Source organism: Argentina silus, assembly GCF_951799395.1.
Source record: "Argentina silus genome assembly, chromosome: 16".
Lineage (NCBI taxonomy): Eukaryota > Metazoa > Chordata > Actinopteri > Argentiniformes > Argentinidae > Argentina > Argentina silus.
The window spans coordinates 7,695,251-7,717,429 of NC_139670.1; the positions used below are offsets into that span (position 1 = coordinate 7,695,251).

Consider the following 22,179-nt stretch of genomic DNA (forward strand, 5'->3'; position numbering starts at 1 on the left):
ATCGGTTGTGCAGCTAGTTCTGTCTCTGTCGACTCTCGTGCGTATGAGCGCACTGATGGATGAGAAAGGTGAAGTAGTTCTGATCTTGAAAATGAGAAAGGAAATTATTTTCTGAGAACACCTGTAGACGCACAGAGGGAAAGCATAACCACTCCTAGGAAGACTGTAATCTAGATGCATTTAATGTTTTATTAAAGAAAAAATAACCAATGCTTCTTCTATACCATTTGGATGAGGACATGTTCGTGAAAATGCTCCGCAATACGGATGGCGGTGTTCTGCAATTTGGATGTATGTTTCTCGACTTTTCATAATATCAGGACATTTCGCTCTTCTTCTGACCATCTCTTTTTATATGTGCAAACGAAGCTGAAAGGAGGAGACGGCACAATGAGGGGGAAATACTTTCTTCTAGGTTACTTGTTGGTCAAAGTTATGGCACTGGTATGCAAGGCGGACGGAGAACCTGGGCAGCGTGGAGGCTTTGTTATGATTTCGACGTCCAACGGATCCAGAGAGGACGAGAGCGCCTACTCAGATCCTACTCCGCACACGGAGGACAGGTGTCGGGGTTACTACGATGTGATGGGCCAGTGGGACCCACCATTCGTGTGTAAAACGGGCAGTTATCTGTACTGCTGCGGCACCTGTGGCTTCCGATTCTGCTGCGCATATAAGAACTCGCGGCTGGATCAGAGCACCTGTAAAAATTACGACACCCCGGTGTGGATGATGACCGGGCAAACTCCATTTAAGAAAAATGATCGTTCCCACGATTCCACCAAAGACAAAACGAACTTAATCGTGTATATAATTTGTGGAGTAGTTGCTATCATGGCTCTTGTTGGGATATTCACGAAACTTGGCTTGGAAAAGGCGCATCGACCCCAGAGAGAAAACATGTCTAGGTGGGTTTCAGGTTTCAGCTCCCGCGCACTGCCCGCTGTTTACTGCGCTCCAAGGAGCTGCTTGGTGCGCACATGTAGAGCGCGCAACGATATCAGTGTTGCTTTAGTTCTAGCCTGCTTTCCATATTTATTCCTGCTCTGGGAACGAAAGTCCTTAATATAACATGAAAGAAAACTGCCTATATGGCCATGCGATGATCAAACCTGTCCGAATTGACATGACGCATGGTTCTCATGCACGCTGTGAAGAACCACACAATAGATGGCTTACAGTGGCTCAATAAATAGTCTGTCATCGACAGAGCTATCAATTGGACAACATTGCATAATGTATATCGTACAGTACTTGTCCATGATGGCTTACAGTACCGTGGGCTGCGGGGGCGCGTCTCTCACTGTTAAGGCCACATGCTCTCCGCAACATGCGCATGTTATGCCTGTTGATTTTTCTAAGGAACCAAAATATGAGGTCCGAGTTAACTCAAATGTTATTATTATTATTTTTTTATATGGATTTACATTTTTTGGTACAGGCCTATTTTATTTTCAGTCTAAACAGCCCATATGGAAATCCACAATCGTTCCTTCATTGGGAACGAGACATAAACATATTATTGTGGCACATTTTATACATTTGAATGATTTGAAAGCACACTTCATCTATTTCGAGTCCACTGCCGTACACTGTTGGCCTACTCATGTGCAGCGATGTCTGAATTATGGAATCAAGCATTACGCACAATTCGCAGAAAGCATATTCCTTTGTCTGGCTGGCCATCTTTTACAGTTGAATAAATAGTGATGGCTCTGTTCTCTCTCTCTCTCTCTCTCTCTCTCTCTCTCTTTCTCTCTCTCTCTTTCTCTCTCTCTCTCTCTCTCTCCACAGGGCCGTCGCAAGCGTACTGCAGGGCGGCTGTCCAGGAGAGCAGTTCCAGGGGGAGGACGCCCTAGGGATGCACGCCCAGCACTATGACGCAAGGGGCAATAACCTTCGTAAGTTGTGTTTTGACCAGTGGTCTTTGGTGGTGAGAGTTGTGGTGAGAGCTGTGAACAACTGCTGAGGCGTCTGGGTCTGTTTTGGATAAGCCATAAGAGGGTCTGGAGATACCAGTTTAGCATTTCAGAAGGACATTTTGGAGAGAGGCTCCAAAAAGGCCATAGCTGTCTTACCAAATAGACCTACAATGTGCACTGATTTCAAGGTTGAAAAACGGTAGTTATATTTGAAAGAGTCATAGAAGCATTCTGTTCTTGATGGGATGAATTTGGCCCCAGTAAGGATGGATTAGGGTCTCTTCTTTAGTATATTTGTTTCAAATATGGCATATCTTAGCCAGATATTCACGGCCATTTCAGAACGTCAACACATAAAGAAGCTGCGTTCTGCTTTTGATGAGCTTTCAAATCCAGTGGTTATTCAATGTTTTATTTTCGTCCATGCTAACATGATTCAAGATGTGTAGAGAGGAAGGAAGAGAGAAAACAACAGAGCTGTGAATGCCATCTATTTCTGTTGAGTCCCGTGGGCTGATACAGTATCACAGTTACAGGCTTTATGTTTAACACTGAGATCAAACAACTCAAAAAACACACAGAGGCTTAAAGACCCGAATTAGTCATGCTGATATATGACATCCTGGTGCTGCACAATGTTAATGCACAATGATTAAAATCAGAAATTTGCCATTTAGGTCCATATATGTGTATTTTGGGCGATTCATTCTATTTCTTAGGTCCTCCTAAAATGATTTCCCATGTGTCGTGACGTATGACATTTCATACAGCTACTCAGCTCCGGGGTGGCTAGCCTCAAATATACAGTACCCCTCTGAACCCCATTCATCAGCTTTTTTGAAGACTGAGTCAAACAACTTTTCCACACATTTGATTGAGGATTGCTCATAGCTATGCTGTAACTAGCGTTACTTTCCCAAATAGCTCCATGAATGACTAATATCATCACATCCTTCTTTGAGTATTTTATTCAAGAAAAGCCAGGAAGCAAAACTGGCTGGCGTGGGCCTTAATCTGGAGTATTTAAACACATCACATGCCGCTGCACAAAGTGTTCAGGTTCCAGCACTATTACGTAACCCATTTGTGTTTGTCCAAAAATCTCTCCACTTGAAAAGCTGTCTTATGAGATGTACTGAGATTTTTCTTTAGCTGACTGTTGTCGCCGGAAGTATTTATCTTTCTCTGCTACTATCAAGGACAATCTGAATTATGCCGTATCATCGAGTGTGACTGTTGATTGGTCTCACCAGCTTCCTTCCTACTCATTTTAAGGTGGTGTGTTTGTGACTGTCTCTTTATTGATTATCTCTATAAAGGATAAAACAAACCTGCCACTGATGTAGGACAGCATACTATATATGTATCATAAATAAGGTGTATCAAAATATCTAAGTGAAAATGAAAATAGGTCCCTCTACATTACACCGCATCTAACTTGGTGTGGTCATGGGCCTTTTCTCCGCAGAGGGAAGCTAGATATAGCTAGTATATCAACTGAGAGGCCCTGGCAGTGAAATTGTGATTATTAGTGATGTGGAACCTGCTCCCTGAACCCTCTAATCTGGTGCTTGTGGGTAATCATCTGGAATGCCATTAACCTCTGTGATCTGATGGGATCCCTGAGAGGTTCCATATTGGTTTACAGGTCACTCGCTATCAGTAAGGGAGCAGATTTATCATGGAGAGGATGGATGGATGGATGGAACAGGGGAGGAATGAAGGGGGAGGGCCAGTATTTATTATGGTATAGCACGTGCATTAAAGATCAATGAAAGATAATCAATCATCAAAAATAGATGGAAGCAAAAACACCGGTGCCCATAGTTCACCTGTATTTTGTTGGATGCACATTCTATTTTTACTGCAAACCATCTATTGATTAAAGCTTATGGCCAGATTGCCCTATTACCGGCATCATCAGTGGATCTCATCTCCAGGGTCCTCTGCAAGCTTTGGAAAAGAATCCTCTGGGCATTTGTGTGTGACTTATGAATTATGTTTCTGCAATGCAATGATTGATAAAAGCCAGTAAATAGATTTTCCCCCCAATGATTTTCTCCAAGGCACCTCTGTTGACAAGCGTGAGACAACACTTTTACTTTTTTATCATATTATATATGTCGCTTTGTTTTGACAGCCTAGGAGATGTTATGCATAAAAAATCATTACCATGTATTGCTCATTTGAGACATTTCTCAACCACGCACATCAATTAGTTATGTACCAGGGTTCAGATCAGTCCATGTTTTGTAGGGACCCCGTTGATATCGAAGGCTGCCGTACCCCATTGCACATAAAACATTTACAGTTTTGCCTTCGCTTTGTGGCCCTGAACCAGCCAGTCCAATCCCCTGTGGGGCTGGTGATCAGCCTTTCATGTCATCTCCAAACGGGAGACTTTTCTGAATTCTTAAAGAGCTCAAAATCCCGTGTCTCAAAGCCTTCAGCATCAAAGTACATCATGAGAGAGAGAGAGACAGAGAGGGAGAGGTGGGTCGCTGTCTCGACACAGACAGAAAGGATCAGTACAGTGTCAACAGTTAAATATCCCCTGAGCAACATCCAGGCACTAACCTCTTTTACATGTGTGAAGGGCAATTAATCATAAACTGTGTGGAAAATCTCTACTACTCCTGCTTGGATTGTAAGGAAAATGTTTATGTTTAATTAATCAGATATAGATTTTGAAGGGCGTTCAGCGAAACATTTAGGGAATGGTATTAAAAAAGGGCAGAAATGTATTCACTTAATGTGTGATGGTGCTACATGTATATTACAGAGGAGCCCCAGGAAGAGAATAGTGTAGGCTTATCGTGGGCTGACTGAGACAGTGATCTGTATTCACAACTCACGTTCACAGGCATAATTACTTCCCTAGCAGTTATAAGCTTTCCTTGAACATCTAGAGATATGAAATATGAAATCTTAATAGGTAATTGCTTGTGAGACTGCGTAAGCATGAGAAAAGGCACTGTCTGCAAAACATTTGCTCCTCTTGCATCTCCCAAACCTCATATACTGTTTATTAATTATACTGAAATTGAGTGACTGAGCTGTAGGGTGTGTGTGTGTGTGCGTGCGTGCGTGCGTGCGTGCGTGCGTGCGTGCGTGCGTGTGTGTGTGTAAGTTGAGCATAGCTGTAGAAGTCAGTAGCAGTGTGACCTTGTCCTCTGTGTCATCTGAGACTGGTGTCAGTTCTGATTGTGGACTCTTCCGCCCTGCTGTCCAGGGTGGGTGGCAGGTTTTAACCACGGCCACAGGTAGAAGCAGGCTCCTCCTGGGCCTCATTCCTCTGCCCTCTCTCAGCCTAATTACCTTAATGTGGGCCCCCACAGCAGCACAGGAAATCCATTAGCTCTTGTTTATTAAGGCTGTAGGCCTCTGCAGACGTTTGAGATCGACCAGCTCCAGTAATCGGCTCAGTCACAGAGGGAGCCTGGGCAGAGGCAGAGGATGGGGCCGGGACGGGCTGGTAATCTCTGTAACCTCTGGAGTTGTGCTGGGAGAGATCAACTGTATACCCTCTGTCTGTCTGGTGTTTGGTTTCTGTTGTGCTACAGTATGTCATTTTCCAACACGTCGCCATGGTGTAATAATGAAATTTGTGACAAAGACTGCGGTTATCTCAACTTCTAATCAGCCAACTGCTCTCTCTCTCCTTGTGCTATCCTCAGGAATATTAATCAGTTCATTTACTGCTAGGAAGTCACATCTTGTTTTTTGACAGGTAATTACAAGTGTGCGTGTGCGTGTGTGTGTGTGTGTGTGTGTGTGTGTGTGTGTGTGTGTGTGTGTGTGTGTGTGTGTGGCGGCGGCGGGGGGGGGGGGGGGGGGTCAAATGAGGGTACGTGAATAGACTAGTCATATTTTCAAGGAAGCGAGTCTTAAAACATATACTACAGTATAAGCTTCTCATCCACATCATAATACTACAATGTTCTACATTCATCTCAATTTCATATGCAACACTAAAAACCCATGCAGTACTCCTCTGTATGTTTGAACAGGTGGGATCACTTTGATTTGCAATTAAACACTACAGTGAGTGTGTCTCTAATCACGCAGTTTGATTAATTCATTGAGGTGTTCACAAATATTAGGATTATGTTTCTCATCTGAGAAAATGCAATTATTCCCAAGAGAGATGTCCTATCTAAATATTTTGTGTAAGTGTCAAGTTAGTGATTCATAAAATGTTCAAGACAATGGTGTTTACTGTATTCCAAACCAGTAATTATTACTCCAACCCATTTATTAATTTATAGGCTAATTTATCTCTCCAATTGAGGCTATTAAGAGCACATTCTGTATTACAGTGACAACAATATTGTGTCAAAAATACAATAATAACCAAATCTACGGGAGGCATTGAAACACCGTTTAGCCTGTTTTACATGTGGCTACGTGACACAATATGAAATCCCCTATAATCCCTGGCTTTTGTGTTTTTCTTTTCACAATGTTCCCAGTGAAAATATTCAGTGTTAATCGTACACTTCCCATACAATAACATTATATTCATAAATGTACAGCGTGCTCTCTGTGGCATTAACAGTGCCGAATCTAAAAGTGCAGAATTGTAAAAGAAGGCACAGCGTACTGTATTTTTCTTATCAGTTCCCAGTAGCTAAGCCCTGTTCTGTCACTGCACACGGGGTTCTCTCTTCCCAGTCTCTCCGCTTGGCTGAGGGTGAGAACAGTCTGTTTTGGATAGAATATGCAATGCAACAGACCAGTCCTATCCGAACACTCTACACATATACATGCACAAGCATACGCATGCATGGATGCACGCACGTACGCACACACACACGCGCACGCGCACGCTCACACGCACACGGACACACACACAGTCCCTCCCCCCCGGGCCCATGGTTCATGCCCCCCGAGGCAGGCAGCAGATTTGCTTGGCTAACAGACTGACGCCACCAGCGATATCATGTTACAGGCAAGGGGACCCCCTGGTGTGAGCACATTTGTGTCCATATCACTTCCCCACACTCAGGGCACTGCTCTGTAGAAAGCCTGGCTCCCCCCCACTCAGGGCTATGGTTTGTAGAGAGCTTGGCTCCCTCTCCTCTGCCTAGGGAGAGCCTGGCTGCCACTCTCCTGCCTATAGGGACAGCCTGGTGTCCACTCCTCTCCTGCCCAGGGACAGCCTGGCTCCCTCTTCCCTACCCAAGGACCCAGGGCCAGCCTGCCAGCCCACCAGCCCTCCAGCCCACTCGCGCCTGGGCTCTGGCCCATGGAACAGGGACATGTGGCTGTGAGAAGTGCGTCACGATGCTGGGAGCTTTTACAGGTCTTCTGCTAGTCTGCTACCCAACCATGTCGATTTGATATTTAGACACAGAGCTCTGCTGTCTAGGTTTGATGTGATTGTTGTTCTTGTAAAGTACTAAGCTTGATTTACTTTGAAGTGACAGTTTGTGTATTGTGTGTGGCGGCCTTTGAAATGAATACCTTTGGTCTTCGTGTCATGGTTATAAGCCGAATGATCTTTGTTGGGTAAAAAGAAAAGAAATCTATTTTGTTTCAGAGGTAATTCTTTTTACAAAGGTTAGGACTGTCCTTCAAAAATGTCTGAGACCTGCCACTCTGAATCTCAGACGATCACTCAGGGAGACACACTGCAGTATGAAAGATACTATCTGCCAAGGTTACACGCACATGCACACGCACACGCACACGCTCTCTGACTTAATGCACAATAACAAAGTCTTTCATACGACCTCATCCTGAAAGAGTGGATCAGATTTTGAAATCAAAATTAAAAGGATATAGAGGTTGATTGGATATCAGATGATTGACCATTTCACACCATCCATCGTCTCAGGCGATCTATTAAAATGTCTGCTGTTCCCTCGTTTTGACTAGTGTGTGAACCTGGTGACTGCAATGGAAATGCGGACTGTTTCTTTGCCCTTTTATTAGGTGTTGTATTTAGTCTCATGCATATATGCAAATGCACCATTTCAGTATCTTCACAGATCATACAGATCACATGCACTGTCTCTGGGATTATGCAGATCTCACCTTAATGAGTTTTTATAATATCAGAGACTGGTTATTGAAAAATGTGGTGTGCTAAGATTGTATACTGTAAGTATACTGTACTTAAAGTGAAACATAATTGACTGTCTTCATAGTCTGAACATACACAACCAAACTTACGCAGTACTACAGAACTGTACTCCCACATTCACAAGATAAATGCTCAAGTAAAAATAGATTACAAATTATAGTATAGAGTCAAAAGAATGTACAGACTGGTGACTAGAGATGGAGAAGTACTATCTAGAATTGAAAGTTGAATGGGGCGTAAGGAGCAGACTTCCAATTGGAGAAATACCCTTAGGATACCCCCTAGGAATCTTTGGACATAAAGGAACACAGGATTTTGAAGGGACCTTTTTCCCTGTGTTATTAGGTGTCTGAAGGGAAGTAGTCATTCGAATCAGAAACCCTCAGGACCACCTGTTTCGGTCACAATGTGAGAGAGAGGAGAGAGAGAGAGAGACAGAGAGAGAGAGAGACAGAGAGAGAGAGAAAGGGGAGGGGGGGGCGGAGGCTGCAACGGTGAAGTCAGAGGGGGAATCTATACCAGTAATATGGATCTTGGAGGAACATTGAGGAGAATTCTCCCAGTACTCACAATGGGTGTTGTCGTGGTGATGGCTTCGACTCATTCAGCCCAAAGAAGTGGTCAATGTTTCTGTGTGTGCAAAACCTGCCCAGAGCACAGCAGGACAACCACATTATGTCAAGTGTCAACATATTGACGTGTAGATTTTGACAGGGCCATCAGTCTTTCAGAATTAAATGAAATGATAAGTACCATCTGTGTGATGCATCATTGATTCCAGATTCCTTCAGGGACTTTTGCCTGAAGCCCTATAGACAGATACAATGGGAAGGCTTTTTGGGGTTCGACATGCAGGACAAGAAAGGGTCTTTGTGTGTGTGTGTGTGTGTGTGTGTGTGTGTGTGTGTGTGTGTGTGTGTGTGTGTGTGTGTGTGTGTGTGTGTGAGAGAGAGAGAGAGAGAGAGAGAGAGAGAGAGTGTGGGTCTGCACATCCCCTTGTGCAGTTATTTTCGTTTAATGTATTGAATTGAATCCATCCAAGCCTCAGTAACTTAGCCATGGCGTATGTTTGTATTGATTTTAATCAGTACCTGTGGCTCTTCCTGCCTCCCCACCACCACCACCACCACCACTATGCCCATCTCCCCCCAGTCTGTCTGTGTGTAAAAAAAAAAAATAAAAAAAAGCTGCAGCTCCTTTAATCAAAATGGTACAGATGTATAATTCATTGCATGCAGCACTGTGTAATAGAGGACATTAATGTCTGGCTACTTTTTTGGACCCAGAATGTTTATCTTGTCACATTGTGCTAAATGATTATACATCTCTGGCCATTCTTCACTTTTTCTTTTTCTTGGACTACAAAATAGAAACTAGCTTATGGGTAAAGCAGTCTTTACTGCACACCCTCCGTAGCCCTGGTTTGAGTATGAACAACACATCTCAGTGTTTCTCAGCTAGCTCCATATTTGGCAACGTGAATGTTTACAAAAGCATGATTTGAGAATATAATTTGCATGCGGGTATTAAAACTGACATATCTTGATGAAAAACAAGCAGTTGTATCCCTGGTTCCCGGGCCACCGGCTCAGATTGTTTGTTTATTTACTGTTTATTTTCTAAAATGATTTCCTCACAGCAGAAGAAGGGCAGGCAGGTTGATGGTGGTAATGAGCGGAGGGGAGACTTGCTAGTAAAACTGTCTTTTTATGGCTCTGGGTAATTTTCTCCCGAGGCAATGATTGGCATTAATTACCTAACAGGTGTTAACAGAGATGAATCTCATAATTAACTATTTTAGATTTTAGATTGGAGTGTGTGTCTGTGTGTGTGTGTGTGTGTGTGTGTGTGTAGGTGGGTGTGTGGGTGGGTGGGTGGGTGGGAGTGTGGGCATGTTTCATAAGCCTGTTAGCAGAATACCTTGAGATGAACAATAAGTCCTGGATTGTTGCTGGTTGGTCAGGTTCTGTAGTGCTCCATATGATAACTGTCCGCATTCCCTGCATGCCTCAGTGTGTGTGTGTGTGTGTGTGTGTGTGTGTGTGTGTGTGTGTGTATGTGTATGTCTGTGTGTGTGTGTGTGTGTGTGTGTGTGTGTGTGTGTGTGTGTGTGTGTGTGTGTGTGTGTGTATGTGTGTGTCTGTGTGTGTGTGTGTGTGTGTGTGTGTGTGTGTGTGTGTGTGTGTGTGTGTATGTGTGAGCATCCATGTAAACCTCATGCCTTGCTTTGGCGCTGAGTTTGGTTTGGGGGCCTGCAGGCAGTTGGGCCAATTGGGGTTCCATATGGGGTTTCCTTGTGACCCACTTCTCCCTCCATGGTAACGAGGGCTCCACCTGGCGCTGCTTCATCTATCAAACAGAAGGAGATCCTTTGTCTTAGAACAATGTTTTTTTTCTCACCCTGTTGCCAAGGCACTGCAAAGCACATCAAACCTATTACAGTTCATCACTCATACACTCACCAATAGACTGAGGCAGGCTACAGTATAACTACGCTTTCCTCACCGCTATGCTTGCTTGCCTTTTTCTCTGAGGGAGTATAGATGTCTTCCTAGAATAGATTTGCTCAGATTGTCAATAAATCCATTGTTTAATCCTTTCTAATAATAGAAATTATGAGTATCCAAAAATAGTCCGTCCCCAATGTGGGGCGGAGGTCACAGGGGAGGTAATCTCTCATTGTAGCGTTCCTCCAGGATGCACCGCTCCTGAAACATATTCCTTGTGCATGTTTTATGAGCTGGAGGAAAGGTATCCGATGTTGAAGTGTTGACCTACTCAGTCTGTGCTGATGCACGCTGCAGAAACCTTGATACCTGCAGTCCAACATGGCAAACACTTTGTGGCCCCCATCAATGCTTTTCAAACAAAGAGAAGGAAACAAGAGAGAGAGAGAGAGAGAGAGAGGGTGGGGGAGGGAGAGAGAGAGAGGGAGGGAGGTTGGGGCAGGGGGGAGGTAGAGAGAGAGTGAGAGCAAGAGAGAGAGAGGGAGGGTGGGGGAGCGGGGAGGGAGGGGGGAGGGAGAGAGAGAGAGAACGAGAGAGAGAAAGAGAGAGCGAGAGAGTGGGCGGGCCAGGGGGCAGGAGGGAGGGAGGGGAGAGAGAGAGAAAGAGAGAGAGATCCTGCTTTCCATGCCTTTTCCATACCTAAAAACAGTGTAGTACAGTACATAGTACCACAGTGTAGTACAGTACAGTACCTCTTATATAGTTTTTCAATAAATGCATGTGTCCACAAATCAACCGACATCCGTTCTTCCATCTGCCCATGACTTTGATCAGTCCTCTTCCTATTCGTTGTACAATGTTGAAGTTCCCCTACCTGTATCTAAAATAGAGTAGCTAATCATGTTCAATTTAAGCCAATTATACTTTCTTTCACTGCTGTTTTCCACAGACAGCAAGCATCACGCTGAGAGAACCCTCTCATGGAAGACTCATACCAGGCAAATTTAAAGGAACGTCAGCTCACTCATAAAAGCATAAAGCAATAGCCGGAACACCAAACAGGAAGGGGCACGTCAACATTGTAGAAAGAGAAGGAACAAAGACAGATTTATCAAAGTGGTGCACAGATGGAAGAACGGACGCTAGTTGATATGACTTTGATTCACTTTTTATTTTATTTTATTTATTTTTTTATGAGGAAAGCCTGTGAACAGTGAGAATCCTGCTCTGATGTTGTTGCCACAACGTTCTAAATGTCATCCTATATGAGGATCCCATGAAGAAGAAATCATGGTATAGTAGTTGATGATACTGTATGTATGAGGGGATGTAGTATATTTCCACCTAGCACCTCATACAGTATAATAAAAAGCCATTGTAACTTAATACCTCCAAAACAAACCTTTCTCTTTTTTTCCCCCACACAAAACAACACAGAGCCGTTTATTGCACAGAGTGATTGATTGGTTTCCAGTGTTGCTGTGTGAACAGTGGGTTGTGTGAGTAGTAATTACTCCTGGTTAGCCCAAATTCAGCAATAATTACCTGCTTTTCTCACCCTGCTGCTGGCACAGAGGGATGAGCTCAGAACTGCTGGCAACCGCTCAGTCGTGTCTTCTCTGGGCCAATAAAGACCCCCTTCAGAGGTCTGCTCTGGCACTCACACCTGCCAACGGTGAAAACAGAAGGCTAGGCTGGATGGATTAGGCTCTGAACCGTCAGTCACTGCACAGAGCCTGGACCAAGTACAGTAGCACAGCATGCTGTACAGTACATTGTTCTGAATGTAGGCAGTGCATATACTGTATATTACACTAGTTGTTTTTAAATTCTCTATATGTACAGTGTTGATAATACTTACCTGAAATCCTATATGCCCTTGGTACTGTAGTAGAGTCACTCCTCACGATCACTGGGTTAGGGTTAGGGTTAGGGTTAGGGTTAGGACTATCATGTCCTAACCCTAGGACTATCATGTCAGCCCTCCTCTGGTGATCTACACATCACCTCCCTGTCTCTCTAGGAGGGAGGATGTTTTCATCTGCTGTTACTAAGAAGGGATGTTGCTGCTGCTGCTGCTGACTCATACGCAGTCCAGGAATCAAGTGCACGGAATAACTCAAGGTGACACTTTTAGTAACAGGGCTATACAGGAGGGCTAAAACAACACAAACACTACCGGGACCTCTCTGGAAACACAAGAGGGAGTGAAAATCAAGGTTGACTGTCAGACTGACCCATTTTCACTCACGCACGAATGGCAGAAAACAACCAGATCTATAAAAAAAACCTATGTTTTCTAAGCCTGTGAGGAGAATACCTCAAGATAAACACTAAGTCCTGGATTGTTGATGGTCGGTCAGGTTCTGCGGTGCTTCGTCACCATGATGAATGGATAGCTCTTTGTCAATCCTGTTGTTTAGTGAAGCACATATTTATTTATTTTGTCTGACTGATGAGGTTGTCAAGGACGAGATGCAACCAGTCGTCATTGGAGTCCAGAGGACGCTCCTGTCCACCTGTTCACAAAACCAATACAAAGCCTGCAGACGAGACAGAGAGTAAAGCCATGACCTTGCTTGACACATAATCATCAAATGTGCCCAGATCACAATAGCTGTCAGAATTCATAAACATAACATTTTTAATATGAGATTTCTATAGTCCTCATAATTATGCAATGTCCCTTGAGAGTCTAATCGGTTTGTTATTTTGAGTCGAGGCAATGCTGGAGTCTGCTTGTTTGGCAATTCAGCTGGGAAGGTTCAGTTGTGGATGAATAGAACAATGGAAATCAATACGAGAGCTCTTCAGAATAGTGATGGAACATATGACAGGAATCCTGTGGAATTCATAGTACCATTCAATATGTGTCATCATCGCATAAACGCCACAGACAGGACAATAACAGATACATAAGCCATTCCTTTTATGTGCAATCATTTACATTTACATTTACTTGGAATTTTCCAAACTGACTTTCCACAATACAATCATGTCTGTTAGCCAAACAACAAACCTCAAGAGCATAATGCGAGTGTTATGTGAGTAATTTGGAATAGACGTTTAGGCTGCGAGACTGCAGTGAGACACTGTGCCTCACCCCCCTCTGAGTCTCCTCTCACTACCTTTTCCTTAATGGGAACATGCTGTCCCTCTAATGAGCAATAGTGAAGTTCGGAACATATGGTGACGATAATGAGCATAACAATGTTTAGAAAACAACATTGTATAGACCTCCAGAGCTTATTCATTGCCTTCTTGGAATACAGGCTGCACCTATGACTAGTACCTGCCTGAATATCAGTACAGTGCTGTACATAGCAGGGGAGGCTGGTGGAAGTGGAAATCGGAGGATGGGCTCATTGTAATGCATGGAATGGAATGAAGAATGGTAACATTCGTGGTTGCTTTGTACTGTAATTGCAATCGTCCTCCGATTTCTACCTCCCCAGCCTCTCCTGGCACATAGTAGCCAAAGCTGCAGCTTCGGTGTCAAATACTCTCTTTATGGGTTTTTGGACACCTTTTGCCCTCTCATTTTAAACCAACCTCCTGTTGCTGACAGCACCAGCGGGCAGCGTGACCACAGAGACCATCCAGCGTCTGTTCTCCTCCTCCCCCTCTGGGCTTTCCTTTACCAACCATCACTCCTCTCACAGATCATAAAGATACGGTCGGAACTCTCTCACCCCTCCACCAATCACACAGAGCTTTACTGAACTCTCTCACCTCTCCACCAATCACGCAGAGCTTTAATGGCAGCCTCCCTGTGGTGAAGCTTCAGGGGGTGTGGCTCATGCTTTGGCCACACAGTAGGCCCCTCGACACGATCATAGAGGCTCTCTCTCAGTGTGTTTGTTTGTGAGGAAGCCATCCCTGCATGAGACCGGGAGAAGATGGATGGGATGCTCCTCACGTATGCAACCGCAGGTCAGATGTGAGGGCAAACAAAGAAGGAGTTACATGTACACTCATCTAGAACAGTCCTTCAGCCCCTCCTACGCCTTCAATGAAACATGCATGCAAATACATACATATACATACACACACACACACACACACACACCCACACACACACACACACACACACATACGTGACCTCAAATATTTACAGTAGGAGACATGGAAGACGGGTATGCTGTTAGATAGATCAGGTTGCATAATATGTATTATACAGTAGCCTGTTGATATGTGGGCGATGATGCAAACGACACAGAAAAAGAGCTCACAGTGGACTCTGCAAGTAACACACAGATAGTTATGTTGCCATGACAAAGTGAATGCGTGAGAAAGGGAGGATATCGAAGCAATCTGCAGCTGAATGCTGGAGAGGACGTTTTCCCCTATGAGGTGAGATGAGTCAGCTTCTTAGACACCAAACCAAATAACCACAAAAATATCCCAGCTATGGAGCAGGGCCAAGCATGGAAACACAACTGCTGGCATGCTTACAGCACATACTGTACTGTGCGGTTGATCTCCTTTCTGTTTGTAAGCAGTGCAGAGACAGGAAATCTGTTGAGTATGAAGTAGGCATGCTACAGTATCAAAGTATATGCTACAGTATCAAAGCAGTCAGTTGATCCAAATTGAGTTTGGCTCAATTTTACTGTATGGGAAACACGTAATAAAATGTAACACAACAAACTAAACAAAAGTCTTAGATAAGTACATTTGTGGATTGCTTTGTACTGTATGTGCAAATATCATCAACATTGTTAATACGTTGTATCTACAGTAATTACAGTGTTACTACTCAGGTATAAGGACAACTTGATATTTTCTTTTCTTAATTCCCTATACCTAACCCTAACCCTAACCCTAACCCTAACCCTAACCCTTTTTTGGATTCTTAGGTTATGGAAATGGAGCACCTAAACCTTAGCCTACTAAAGAGTGCTGCACATGCAGAATACTCTGTCCCCTATCGTGAACTGTACTGTGCATATGGCGATAGACAAAAAATAATATTGCTCTGATAGACTGTGTGCAGGGCTATTGCTTCCCACTGGGTCTGCTCATCATCCTGATTGGCATGTTGACAGGATGTTGACAGGTGTCAATCATTTAGGGGAACAGATGCAAAATGGATGAGAACCTGAGAGTGACCACATAGGAAGGTGCTGTGTGAGGCGATGGACTCACTTCACAGTACCTGTGTGTGTCCATGTTTGTCTCCCAAGGTCACTGAGGTGAGCATAGCCTAGAGCTATAGGTGTGATCCACCTCTTTGAAATTGAATCACATCACAGCACGGCCTCGAGCGAGATCTGAGGCCATCTTTCGGCATTCGTACAGTATGTGTGTACTCCTGAATGCATGAATGTATGAATAAGAAGTTATATAACATAATAAGTCATACAAGTCCACTCTCTATATTTTGTATGTTTATTTCTTATAAACAAACAGGTTTTTTGGTTGTTGTTTTTTTTTTGGGGGGGGGGGGGGGGTTGACATAACTTCCACCACTCGTGAGCGAACTCTGATATTGTAAACTACTACTATAAACACATATAATTAAAAATGTATCTCAATATTACGGTGCTCTGCTAAATAGTGTCAGAGAGGGCTTGAGGTGCCAAGTGACTCATTGCAATCAGCTCTCTGTCTCTCTCTCTCTCTCTCTCTCTCTCTTCCTGTCTCTGTCTCTCCCTGCTCTCCCTCTCTCCCGAGACACGGCGTGTCACCAACCCCGCATCAAGGCTAAGTGATTAATTAGTCACAACACTGGCTGTCTGGCTGACAGGTACGACACGCAGGTTACACCTCTTTGATCATCATTCTCCGCTGACAACCCGGAGAGATGAAGCAGGGGGGAAACGACTGTTAGAATCAATAGCGTTGGTTGCGCCGACACAGCTTGCCTTCTTCTGTCTGTCTGTGACATGGGAGAGAGACAAAAGGGCTCAGTGGTGAGTCAATAAGACAGTTACCGCTTTCAGGCTGCGCAGCAGCGCAGGGCTTTCTGTTTGATTTCCATACAGACACCAGGATGGGAATTTGGAGCACAGGGAATTTTCGGAGAGAAAAAAAGAAGCTCTCTCATGTCTCTCCCTCTCCTTCACACACTCCTCCTCTCTCTGCTTTGTCCCTGTCCCCCTCTCACTACTCTCTCTCACACACCCTCTCTGTCTCTCTCTTCTGCTCTCTCCCTCACTCTCTGTCTCCCTCACTCTCTACTCTCTCTCTCACCCGTGTCTCTGTCTCTCTCTGTCTCTCTCACTGCTGTCTCTCTACCTCAGACACAATCTGTCTCTCTCTTTCCATCTCTCTCTCTTTCACTCTCATCTCTCTCTGCTCTCTCTCTCTCTCTCTCTAAAAGTTGGACTTGAAAGTATCAAGTGGTTATGCTGGCTTTTAAAGGGTAGTGTTCTCTTAGAAAGTATCCCTTTGCCTCAAGTCACAAGAAGATGGATTCTTTGACTTTCAACTACAGTGCATGAAAAAGCGAGTGATCCCAAAGGAAATCATTTTTGCAGTAATTTGCTCATGAGAAAAAAAAAAAACACAACCAGACCACTCAAAAAGGTCCTGCCAAAGAGACGTCCATGTGCACCGAAGCACTCTAATGTTTCTCTATTGTGTCTCCTCCACAGAGGGCGGTCATATCAACAATAACGTTGGTCCGGGGCCCACGATGGGCCAGCCCCACCCCTACCCAGCCCTGAGCCAGCTAGCCCAAGTCTACGAGCAGCAGCAACAACCAGGGAAGGAGCTCAACAAGTACGCCTCACTCAAGGCTGTAGGTGAGTGTCTGCTCTGCTCTGCCAACTCTGTCTGTCTCCTGGAGGGATTACTGTACCTGGGATCATTTCTAGTTATTTATTTTACTGGTTAGTTATTAAATCAAAAATCATATGCCATTCCAATAGGGCCCGGGAGTTTTTACATAATTTACATGCACATTAGGGGAGGCTGGTGGAGGTAAAAATCGGGGATGGGCTCATTGTAATGCAGGGAGTGAAATGAGGAATGGTATCAAATACGTGTTTGATACCTTTGATACCTCCACCAGCCTCCCCTGATACACATTCCATATGTAGATTTCTGTATCCACTTCCAGAAGATCTGAGGGCATAAAATGTGCTCCCAGACCAGGCATCTTCAAGTCAATGTGTTCTGGCAATAGTGATGTTCATTTATTACTGGGTGTATATTTTATTGGAATAGACATCGGCATGTCAATAACATAATCAGACAAACAAACAAACTGGTTTGGGAACTCTTTGTTTGTGCTACTGTGTCTCTATCCTTATTTAGTATGCTTGAGATACCTCACCGGAAACAAATGATGATATTAATATGTATCTGGTTCTGCGCGGTACTGTATAATCACAGGCACTGGCTTTGGATCAGTCCAGCACCACCCGCATAAACCACCATATGCCAGAATATCTTGTTCAAACGGAACGGTTACTGTAGGTGTAAGCCCCCGAACTGAAAACGCAATTCTCAATCCACCACTGTTGTAGTCCCTGACTCATTTTTCAGCTTGTGAACAGATTGTTGCGGTTGTTTACACAGAGGAACTCCATTATACTGCAGCATTCAGAGTGGAAAGAGGATCCGCTTTCTGTTTTGTAATTGTGACACACTTTATATAACCACTAACAATTCAATTTGAACACAATCGGGAACAGAGAATTGTGACTGATTTGGCCCATAGCTCTTGAGTTTAATGTAACTAAAGTGAGCCAAATATATTCATGAGTATATGCATAAGGATATTTGCACGCTGGAGTAGGTCCAAAGACACTTCTCATAATATCAAAACCATTTTGATCGAGCCACCTATATTCCACCCTATATGCCACACGCCACCTCCTCCATTTCCTCTTTCTCCTCTCTCTTCTTCCTCTCTTATTCTCCTTCCCCTCCTCCTTCTCCTCCATTTCCACACTTCACCTCAGTATGATGATCCATTTCTAATCTTCTCCTACCCACTTCCCATGATCTCATGTCTATAACGTCAGTCTCCAACCCCTATATTTGGAGTCATTCTAGCAGTGGTCTCGAGTGAAAGCCCGCTTAAATTAATTGAATCTTCTTCAGAGAGAGTTGAAATCCCGGGAGGCCATCTAGGTTATGCATGATGATGCACACAGAGATACAAAGTGGGCAGCAACGAGAGAAAGACAGGAGCATTAAAGATGGCGCCTGCATTTGAGTAGCCTCAGTGCAGTCAGCTGGACCTGTGTGGGGAACATAGAGTAACTGAACACTTTCCTTGTTCCCAGTGTGCTGTCAGAGTTCTCACTCCGCTACAATGACCTGCAGAGGTAGAGAAACACTCAAGTGCTGTTTTTCTTTTTTTTTCTTCTCTTCTTTAATTGCCTCTCTGTCACATTCCCAACGGAACAGAATCCACAAGCTGAGAGCTGATAAGCCACAATTCTGCCAATCAATACTTATTTTCACTGTCCCTGAATGCATCTATAAGGTCACAGTATTGGATTTTAAAACCAGACATGGAGAAACTAACTTCAGTAATAAAGGGACCCAGACCCAGTACCATGACCCTGAGGACTGTTTAGATAGCTCTCTTTCATTGAGACAAATGACCAATTATATTCCATCAGCTTTCCTGCCCCAGTCCACATCACCCCGAAACCACAGAGGCTGTCACATTTCATATATTGTCATGTTATTTTTCTGTTCATGAATCTACAGTGCACTAATTGGTGCGGGCTTACGCATCAGTCCACTATTTTGCTGAGACTTTCATTTGCTTCTGTCCATGGCCTTATGTGTGACGGACCGCACGGCAGATAGGGCACGCAGCAGCAGCTTCTGTTTCTCATCACGTCCCCCGCGTACATGTGTCGTCGAGCTGGCTGCCGACGAAGGTTTGATTCACCTGACGCCTGAACGAGTCTGATCCCCGAGGCGGTCCACTTTCAAGCGCGAGAAGGAGAGCGATAAACTAGATTTATAGTTACAGCGGCAATGCAAACTCGCCGAGTGTGTTAACTTTATCATGGACGTGAAAGAGCCATCAACCAAAGCCTGAGGAAGTCACACAAGAATGCTCGATACTAAAGGCTAAAGAGTAATGACTCAACAGTGAACGTGAATCGCCTGGTAAAAGGACACATTTGTCACTGATAAGAGAGACTACAGCTTGCTGACATTGAACAACAGAGGAATGAATGGATTGAATTAAATGTGACTGCTCTGAGTGGGGAAACTAGGGAGTGCCGCTCCATGCTAGAGGTCTTGTGAGACTGGGGAGCATTTGAAGCATGGAATCCTGTCTCACCTGCCTGGAAGCTTTATATCAACTGAAGGCTGTTAACTCTTGGTTTCCTGCATCATCAATATTCTGTTTCAAGTACAGCTTGCAGTTTCTCTATCACAGAAGAAAAGGGTTTTCACTAATGGAGTGATGCCATCATTCAATTTAGTTTACCATGTAGGTTGAAGTTCTAGGAGAGTGTACAGAATCATTTATTTTGTGAAAGTTCTCAAACTGGGTAAAAATGAACATGTTTTCATTCAGGTTTGAAGACAGATAAAGTAAACAAACACTCCTTTCCAATAACTTCATTGATTTTGTGGGATGCTCAACGCTGTTGGCCCGGCCTTCACTGGTCGAAAGATTGTATGGGTGTTAATAAATGAACCATGAACAGCTATATTAAATATATATTATTTTCGGTTAGCACATTGGAGGGATACAGTATATAAAAAAAAAACTATACAGTATGAGTGTGGTATAGCTTTCTAAAGCAGGGAGCAGGTCCTCAAAGGCCACAATGCTGTACTTTGTCCCTTTCAATCGACGATGGATTACAACTTGTGCACAGTAACTAGGTGTGTGCATTCTCTAGCCAATAAATAGCAAAATGTTGGTCTTGAAGGAAGAGTTGTCATTCTTGTTGTGAACTGTTGTTGTTTTTCCAAACCTACCCATTAACCTCTGCGTCTGCATTTGTTCCCCAGCGGCCAAAGCCAACGGAGACTTCTACAACAAACGCCGGCTGATGGTGGAGCTGCCAGCCAAAGGGGGTCTGCCTCTCCAACCCATGCGACAAATGAACGCCATGAACCCCATGAGTCCCTTGAGCAGCATGAGTCCCATGAGTCCTATGAGCACCTTGAGCAACATGACCCCTATGGGCAACATGAACCCTATGGGCAACATGAACCCTATGGGCACCATGAACCCTATGGGTAACATGAACCCTATGGGTAACATGAACCCTATGGGTAACATGAACCCTATGGGCAACATGAACCCTATGGGCAACATGAACCCTATGGGTAACATGAACCCTATGGGCAACATGAACCAGATGGGCAACATGAACCAGATGGGCAACATGAACTCTATGGGAACCATGAACTCTATGGGAACCATGAACTCTATGGGAACCATGAACTCGATGGGAACCATGAACCATATGGGAACCATGAGTACCATTAACCCCATGAGTACCATGAGCGCCATGGGCCCTGAACCGGTCGCCACCTATGTCACCGAGATGCCCAAAGTCTCCAAAGTCTCCACCCTGCCCAGTGCCCCCAAGCAGAATGGACAGAAGCCCAAAAGCAGCCACAGTAGTAGGGGGCTTGGCACCATGACCCTAAGCGGGACTGGGGCCGGGAGTCACCCACTGGCCTACAGCTCCAACACCATCGCAGCCCCGGGCATGGGGCATGGCATGGGGCATGGCATGGGGGTGATGAAGGGCTGGGACAGGACGGAGACAGTGGGTCGGAGGAAGGGCTACGGCCCCAAGAGGCCCTGCACTGTGGAGCAGGTCAACGAGCTGCACTCCTCTCGCAGCCAAAGCCACAGCCAGCACTTCCTGCCCACCCAGCCCTACTTCGTCACCAACAGTAAGACGGAGGTGACTGTGTGAGAGAGGAGGGGGAGTGGGGGACCTTGGTAGCCCAAAGCACAGTTACCTGAACAAGGAGGGAAGGAGAATGGTGAGGTCCAGGATAGGGGTGTTTGAAGCCCTGTTTTTGGTATCCTCCTCCTGGGGAGCAGGGGACTGACCGGCGCACCCTGGTGGTGTGGCAGTGTGCTTGCGTCGTGTGTCGTCGTATGAGTGATCGTCAAGCACATGTGACCGTCAATCACAACATGGCTCCTCTGTCACAGGGCGGACCGGGTGGGGCGGGGGAGGTTGTAACCATGGCAACATCCAACAGAGTATCGAATTCATCCTTTGCATACGTGTTATGACACTAAGTGTTGTCTTACAGCCAATATCACCTGATAACATGATCAAGCCGTTACAGTGAAACATGAGCGCCTACAGTAAAACAGGAAACATGGATTGAGTTTGCCATGGATTGACCAAATCTGACAAGCAATATGAGGTCAATAGAACAGGGCCAAAATGGCTGGAGCAAAACATATAAGGAAGAGTGGAGCCAATGAATGAGGGGTCAAACATTTCTATTGGCCAACAAATACTTCCTTTACACCAACAGAGCATGTTGCCAGGAAACTGGTTGTTGGTCCAATAAAAATTCAATATTGGCTAAATCAGGAAGTTTAACCAGGAAGTTATATGGAACTATTTGAAGCTCATTGGCGTCACTCTTCTAATATGCCACTCTGGGTGGAATAAATGACACAAGCAAGAGTCCAACTCACTTTATCCAAACAAGACACTACTGCTCTGGGGAAAGGTTAGACACTAACAAGGAGACTCACCACGCTAACAAGGAGACTCACCCCAACAATGCCATTGAATCAGTCACA

General features: G+C 44.6%; 1 protein-coding gene across 1 annotated transcript; it reads left to right on the top strand.

The window, feature by feature from the left end:
- Positions 1–390: 390 nt before the first annotated feature.
- shisa9a (shisa family member 9a) lies at positions 391–21,325 on the top strand (the record flags this gene model as incomplete). Its single annotated transcript, XM_083687631.1, has 4 exons — positions 391–908; positions 1,795–1,901; positions 17,057–17,206; positions 20,403–21,325. 4 exons carry the CDS (start codon positions 391–393, stop codon positions 21,323–21,325), a joined length of 1,698 nt encoding a protein of 565 aa, XP_083543757.1.
- Between the last annotated feature and the right edge of the window lie 854 nt (positions 21,326–22,179).